This window comes from Neopsephotus bourkii, unplaced genomic scaffold (assembly GCF_033783945.1).
Source record: "Neopsephotus bourkii isolate Nb327-2 ecotype Australia unplaced genomic scaffold, CSIRO-AGI_Nbou_v1 NB_345, whole genome shotgun sequence".
In the NCBI taxonomy this organism is placed as follows: domain Eukaryota; kingdom Metazoa; phylum Chordata; class Aves; order Psittaciformes; family Psittacidae; genus Neopsephotus; species Neopsephotus bourkii.
This window is the reverse complement of record NW_026900851.1, coordinates 15,001-23,017: the sequence shown is the minus strand read 5'-3', so window position 1 is coordinate 23,017 and position 8,017 is coordinate 15,001. Positions and strand designations below refer to the sequence as shown.

The 8,017-nt window shown below is 50.3% G+C and overlaps 1 protein-coding gene across 1 annotated transcript; it reads left to right on the top strand.

Moving 5' to 3' along the window:
- Positions 1-2,925: 2,925 nt before the first annotated feature.
- LOC133209480 (josephin-2-like) lies at positions 2,926-7,716 on the top strand. The gene is made up of 5 exons (XM_061348149.1): positions 2,926-3,073; positions 3,863-4,082; positions 4,808-4,927; positions 6,310-6,528; positions 7,608-7,716. The coding sequence occupies exons 1-5, from the start codon at positions 2,926-2,928 to the stop codon at positions 7,714-7,716; spliced, it is 816 nt and encodes a 271-aa protein (XP_061204133.1).
- The last annotated feature ends 301 nt before the right edge of the window (positions 7,717-8,017 follow it).

Genomic DNA, 8,017 nt, shown 5'->3' with positions numbered 1-8,017 from the left:
AATAGCCAAAAATGGCTTCAAAACGGTGAGAAGTAAGTAAACCCGAGTTAGAAATAGCTAAAAACTCCTTAAAAAGGGTTATAAAGGGGCAAACTTGGGATAGAAATGGCCCAAAATAACTTAAAAAGGGTTACAAATGGAGGAGAATGGTATAGAAATGGCAAAAATTGTTTAGAAATGGCCAAAAAGGCTTCAAAACTGTTAGAAATGGGAGAAAAGGGGATAGAAATGGCAAAACATGTTTAGAAATACCCAACAATGGCTTAAAACTGGATGGAAATGGCCACAACTGGGCTAGCAATGGCCAGAAATTGCTTAGAAATACCCCAAAAAAAGGCCTCAAAGAGGTCAGAAGTAGGCAAAACTGTCTTAAAACGGGTTAAAAATGGGCAAAACTGAGTTACAATGGGCGAAAATAGCTCGGAAATAGCCAGGAATGGTTAAAAACACGTTAGAAAGGGGCAAAACAGGGTTGGAAATGGGCAAAAACTGTTTAGAAATAGCCAACAGTGGATCCAACCCGGTTAGGAGGAGGTAAAAATGGGTTACAAATAGCCAAAAACGGTTTAAAATGAGTTAAAAATGGGCAAAACAGGGTTAGAAATAGTCAAGAAAGGCTAAAGAATGGATAGAGGTATGCAAAAATGGGTTAAAAGTTGTAAAAAACGGCCTCAAATGTTTTAGAAATGTCAAATCTGGGGTGGAAATTGCCAAAAATAGTTTCTAAACAGTTAGAAAGGAAAGGAAATTGGATAAAAAGGGCAAAAATTCTTTAGAATTAGCCAAAAATGGCTTCAGACAGCTTAGAAAGAAGTAAAAATGGGTTACAAATATCCAAAAAATTGTAAAAACGGGTTAGAAATGGCCAAAAAAGGGTTTGAAATGGCCAGAAATTGTTTAGAAAAAGCCAAAAAAAAGGCCTCAAAGAGGTCAGAAGTACGCAAAAATGGTTTAGAAATAGGCAAAATTGGCTTAAAACGGGTTAGAAATGGGCAAAACTGGGTTAGCAATGGTCAAAAATAGATTGGAAATAGCCAGGAATGGTTAAAAACACGTTAGAAAGGGGCAAAACAGGGTTGGAAATGGGCAAAAACTGTTTAGAAATAGGCAACAGTGGATCCCACCCGGTTAGGAGGAGGTAAAAATGGGTTACAAATAGCCAAAAACGGTTTAAAACGAGTTAAAAATGGGCAAAACAGGGTTAGAAATAGTCAAGAAAGGCTTAAGAATGGATAGAGGTATGCAAAAATGGGTTAAAAGTTGTAAAAAACGGCCTCAAATGTTTTAGAAATGTCAAATCTGGGGTGGAAATTGCCAAAAATAGTTTCTAAACAGTTAGAAAGGAAAGGAAATTGGATAGAAAGGGCAAAAATTGTTTAGAATTAGCCAAAAATGGCTTCAGACAGCTTAGAAGGAAGTAAAAATGGGTTACAAATATGAAATTATTGAAATTATTAATAATAATAATTATTATTATTATAATTGAAATATTGAAAAATGGATTAGAAATGGGTAAAAAAGTGTTAAAAACGGCCAGAAATTGTTTAGAAATAGCCAAAAAAAGGCCTCAAACTGGTGAGAAGTAGGTAAAAATGGCTTAGAAATAGGCAAAATTGGCTTAAAATGGTTAGAAATGGGCAAAGCAGGGTTAGAAATGGACAATAATTCTTTCGAAATAGCCAAAAATGGCTTCAAAACGGTGAGAAGTAAGTAAACCCGAGTTAGAAATAGCTAAAAACTCCTTAAAAAGGGTTATAAAGGGGCAAACTTGGGATAGAAATGGCCCAAAATAACTTAAAAAGGGTTACAAATGGAGGAGAATGGTATAGAAATGGCAAAAATTGTTTAGAAATGGCCAAAAAGGCTTCAAAACTGTTAGAAATGGGAGAAAAGGGGATAGAAATGGCAAAACATGTTTAGAAATACCCAACAATGGCTTAAAACTGGATGGAAATGGCCACAACTGGGCTAGCAATGGCCAGAAATTGCTTAGAAATACCCCAAAAAAAGGCCTCAAAGAGGTCAGAAGTAGGCAAAACTGTCTTAAAACGGGTTAAAAATGGGCAAAACTGAGTTACAATGGGCGAAAATAGCTCGGAAATAGCCAGGAATGGTTAAAAACACGTTAGAAAGGGGCAAAACAGGGTTGGAAATGGGCAAAAACTGTTTAGAAATAGCCAACAGTGGATCCAACCCGGTTAGGAGGAGGTAAAAATGGGTTACAAATAGCCAAAAACGGTTTAAAACGAGTTAATATATATCCCATATCCAATATATTCTATATTCCATAAATCCTGTATCCCATATATTCTATATCCCATACCCCACATCCCATATCCTGTATCCCATATATCCCATATCCCATATACTATATATCCTATATCCCGTATCCTATATACTCTATATCCTGTACCCCATATAACCCATATCTCATATATCCCATACCCCACATCCCATATATCCCATATCCCAATCCCATATATCCCATATCCCACACCCTACATCCCATATAACCCATATACCGTATATCCTGTATCCCATATAACCCATATTTCATATATCCCATTTCTATATATCCTATATCCCATATATTCTATATCTTATACACCCCATACATCCCCCCCCACAGCTTGTACAGGCCATGGCGGCTGCGTCCGGCTCTGCTGAGGCCACGGCACCGGAAACGGACCCGAAGACCCCCCCGGACCCCCCCAAAGGACCCGAAGGACCCCCCCGGACACCCCCCCCCCACCTCCCCCCCGATATCGCGATCCCATTAAAGTCGGCGACATCGCCACCAAGGCCTCAGCCCTGTCATGGCGGCCAGAGAATGGCGATGCCGCGCAGGGCATGATGGGAGGAAGGTCCGCTGCCGCCTGTGCGCAATGCATGCTGGGAGGAAGGGTCCCCATTGCGTCTTCCCCTATGGGCGCAAAGCACGCCGGGAGGAAGGTCAAGCGGGCCATTGTGGTTAATAGCGGACGCGGGCCGCTGTGGCGCAAGGCACGCCGGGAGGAGTGGCCGGAAGTGGGGAAGGGGGGGGAATTCATGGGGCCGTCGGAGGAACCGAGGGGTGCGTTAGGCCCGGGGGTGTGTTTTGGGGTCCTGAAGGGGTTTTGGAGGGTTCAAAGGGGTTTTGGGGTCCTAAAGGGGTTTAAGGGGTTCCTAAAGCGGTTTTTGTGGGTCCTGAAGGGTTTGGGGGGGGTCCTGAAGGGGGCTTGTGAGGGTCCTGAAGGGGTTTAGGGGGGTTCAGAGGGGTTTGGTGGGGCCCTAAAGGGGTTTGGGGGGGTCCTGAAGGGGTTTGGGACGGTCCTAAAGGGGTTTAGGGGGTCCTGAGGGGTTTGGGGGGGTCCGGAAGGGGTTTAGGGGGGGTCCGAAGGGGTTTGTGGGGTCCTGAAGGGGTTTGGGGGGGGTCCTGAGGGGATTTGGGGGATTCTGAAGGGGTTTGTGGGGGTTCAAAGGGGTTTGGCGGGGTCCTAAAGGGATTTGGGGGGGGTTCTAAAGGGGTTTGGGGGGTCCAAAGGGGTTTGGGGGGGTCCTGAAGGGGTTTTAGGGGGTTTCAAAGGGGTTTGGTGGGGTCCTAAAGGGTTTGGGGGGGTTCGAAGGGGTTTGGGGGGGATCCTGAGGGGTTTGGGGTGGTCCTGAGGGGATTTGGGGGATTCTGAAGGGGTTTGGGGGGTTCAAAGGCGTTTGGGGGGGTCCTGAGGGGTTTGGGGGGGTTCTAAAGGGGTTTGGGGGGGTCCCATGCATTGGGGGTGGGCATTGCGCATTAATGTGGGTCATTTATAAGCCATTTTTTTTGGGGGGGGAGCCCCACTTCCCTTCACCCCCCCCGTTTTAACCCCCCTTTTCCCCTCCCCAGGCTGCAGCATCTCCCCCCCCACCACGGCGCCCCCTGGCGGCGGGGAGGACCCGGGTGGGGGGGGTCCTGAAGGGGGGGTTCCTGAAGAGGGGGGTTCAAGGGGGGGTCCCCCCCTGTACCACGAGCGGCAGCGGCTGCAGCTGTGCGGGCTGCACGCACTCAACAACCTCCTGCAGTGGCGCTGCTTCACCCGGAGGGAGGCCGAGGATGTCTGCAAACGGTGGGGGGCCTTTGGGGGGGATTTTGGGGTTTTTGGGGGTGTTTTGGGGGGGTTTGGGGTTTTGGGGAGAGTTTTGGGGTTTTGGGGACGGTTTCAGCGTTTTGGGGGGTTTGGAGGGATGTTTTTGGGGGTTTTGGGGGGTTTGGGGTTTTGGGGACGGTTTCAGCGTTTTGCAAGGGTTTGGGGGGGGTTGGAGGGAGTTTTGGGGTTTTTGGGATGGTTTCAACGCTTTGGGAGGGCTTTGGTGGGGTTTTGGGGCATTTTTGGTGGGGTTTTGGGGGTTTTTGGGTCTTGGGGGGGTTTGGGGTCTTTGGTGTGTTTTGAGGTTTTTGGGGTTTTATGGGGTGGTTGTGTTTTTAGGGGGGTTGGGGGTTTTGGGGGTTATTTGGTGTTTTGGGGGTGCTTTGGGGTTTTGGGGGAGGTTTTGGAGATTTTGGGGGGAGGTTTGGGGGTTTTGGGTGGGTTTTGTTTCTTTTGGGGGGGGCTGGGGTTTTTTGGGGGGTCGGGATTTTGGGGGAAGTTTTGGGTTTTTGGGGGGATTTGGGGTCTCTGGGGGTTTTGAGTTTTTTGGGGGCAGTTTTAGGGGGTTGGGATTTTTGGGGGTTCAGGGTTTTTTGGGGAGTTTTCAGCATTTTTTGGGGTGGTTTCTGCATTTTTTGGGGTGGTTTCTGCATTTTTTGGGGCGATTTCTGTGTTTTTGACTGTTCTGTTGGGGTTGGGCTCAGGCTGGCCCCCGGCGCGTGGCTGAACCCGCACCGCAGCCTCCTGGGGAACTACGACGTGAACGTGCTGATGGCGGCGCTGCAGGGGCAGGGGCTGGCCCTCATCTGGTGGGATAAGAGGAGGTGAGAGAGGGCGAAAGCAGCACAAAGCAGCCCAAAGTGACCCAAAACCGACCCAAAATGACCCAAAACTGACCCAAAATGACCCAAAACCGACCCAAAATGACCCCAAATGAGCCCCAAATCACCCTGACACCAGCCCCAAAAACAACCAAAAATGACCCAAAACCAACCCAAAATGACCCTAAATGAGCCCCAAATCACCCCAAAACCAACCCAAAATGACCCAAAACCGACCCAAAATGACCCAAAACCAGCCCCAAATCACCCCAAAACCAGCACCAAAACCAACCCAAAATGACCCAAAACCGACCCAAAATGACCCAAAACCAGCCCCAAAACCAACCCAAAATGACCCAAAACCGACCCAAAATGACCCAAAACCAGCCCCAAATCACCCCAAAACCAGCACCAAAACCAACCCAAAATGACCCAAAACCGACCCCAAATCACCCCAAAACCAGCACCAAAACCAACCCAAAATGACCCAAAACCGACCCAAAATGACCCAAAACCAGCCCCAAATCATCCCAAAACCAGCACCAAAACCCACCCAAAATACCCCAAAACCGACCCAAAATACCCCAAACCCAAAATGACCCAAAACCAGCCCCAAATCACCCCGAAACCAGCTCCAAAACCAACCAAAAAGGACCCAAAACCAGCCCCAAAACCCAGCAAAGATGACCCAAAACCAGCCCCAAATCACCCCAAAACCAGCCCAAAAAAGCCCCAAAACCAACCCAAAATTACCCAAAACCAGCCTCAAAACCAACGCAAAATGACCCCAAACCAGCCCCAAAACCAACCAAAAATGACCCAAAACAAGCCCAAAATCACCCCAAACCAGCCCAGAATCATCCTGAAGCCAGCCCAAAAATCACCCTGAAACCAACCCGAAACCACTCCAAAACCAGCTCAAACCCACCCCTAAACCACCCTGAAACCAGCCCCAAATCACCCCAAAACCAGCCCAAAACCAGCCCCAAATGACCCAAAACCAGCCCCAAATCACGCCAAAACCACCCTAAAAACCACCCCAAAACACCCTCAAACCACCCCAACACCAGCCCCAAAACCAACCCAAAATGACCCAAAACCAGCCCCAAAACACCCCGAAACCAGCCCCAAACCCAAGTCTAAAATCACCCCAAAATGAGCCCAAAATCACCCCAAACCAGCCCAGAATCGTCCCGAAACCAGCCCAAAAATCACCCTGAAACCAACCTTAAACCAACCCAAAATCACCCCAAAACCAGCCCAAAATGACCCAAAACCACCCCAAAAACCACCCCAAAACACCCTCAAACCACCCCAACCCCCCTCCCATCCCCATCCCTTCCAATGCCCCAAACCCCTTTGAATCCCCCCCAAAATCCCCGCAGGCCCCTGGAGCTCCTGGTGCTCCCCAACATCTTCGGCTTCATCCTCAACGTCCCCGCGGGGCCTCTCCTGGGCCTGATCCCGATCCCGATCCCGATCCCGGTCCCGATCCCGCTCCGGCGCCAGCACTGGCTCTCCCTGCGCTGCTTCCAAGGGGTTTATTACAACCTGGACTCCAAGCTCCCGCAGCCTGCGCCCATTGGGGGTGAGGAGGAGCTCAGGTAGGGCTGGGGGTGATGCTCTTGGGTACCACTTTGAGGGTGCTCCTGTGTCCTGCATCCGCATCCTGCATTGGCATCCATGTCCTGCATCCGCATCCCACATCCTGCATCCCGCATCCTCATCCCACATCTGCATCCCGCATCCTCATTCCACATCCCACATCCCCATCCCACATCCTCATCCTGCATCCTGCATCTGCATCCTGTATCCCGCATCCTCATCCCACATCTGCATCCCCCATCCTGCATCCCGCATCCTCATTCCACATCCCACATCCTCATCCTGCATCCTCATCCCACATCTGCATCCCGCATCCCTCATCCGCATCCTTCATTCACATCCCGCACCTCGCATCCTGTATCCTCATCCCACATCCTGCATCCTTATCCTACATCCCAATACCCATCCCACATCCCCATCCCACATCCTCATCCTGCATCCCGCATCCACATCCCGCATCCTGCATCCCACATCCTACATCCTCATCCCACATCTGCATCCCGCATCCCTCATCCGCATCCTTCATTCACATCCCGCACCTCGCATCCTGGTATCCTCATCCCACATCCTGCATCCTTATCCTACATCCCAATCCCGCATCCTGGATCCCCATCCCACATTCTCATCCTGCATTTACATCCGCATCCTGCATCCTCATCCCGCATCTGCATCCTGCATCTCACAGCCCGCATCCTGCATCCATGGCCCCATCCCACATCCCGCATCCCCATCCCATATCCTGCATCCACATCACACATCCTACATCGTACATCCCACATCCTCATCCCATATCCTGCATCCCCCATCCTGCATCCCCATCCCACGTCCTACATCTCCATCCTGTATCCCACATCCTACATCTCCATCCCGCATCCCCATCCCGCATCCCACATCCTCATCCCCATCCCGCATCCCACATCCCGCATCCCCATCCCACATCCTAGATCTCCATCCCACATCCCGCATCCCTCATCCCATATCCCGCATCCCACATCCTACATCTCCATCCCATATCCTGCATCCCACACCCTGATCCCCCATCCCCCATCCCCCCTCTCACCTCCTGCTCCCCCTCCAGGGCTTTCCTGCGGGATTTCCTCTCCCGAGGCCTCTCCGAGCTCTTCCTCGTGGTTCCCGGGGACGTGGAGGAGGCCGGGGCCTGGCTCAGGCCCCAGGAAGGGGATTGAAGTCACTGCCAGCCCTTGGGTCTGTGCTGCAGGGCCTTGGGTACACGGGGAAGGGGGGGGACGGGGGTGGGTGGGGAGGGGAAATGGGGGAAACCTGCCCCAAACTGAGCCCAAAATCACCCAAATTAAAGCCAAAATCCCCCAAACTGAGCCCAAAATCACTCAAACCCAGATCGCCCAAATTAAACCCCAAATCACCCAGAGCACAAAGTCACCCAAACTGAGCCCAAAATCACCCAAATTAAAGCCAGAATGCCTCAAATTAAACCCAAAATCACCCAGAGTGCAAAGTCACCCAAAC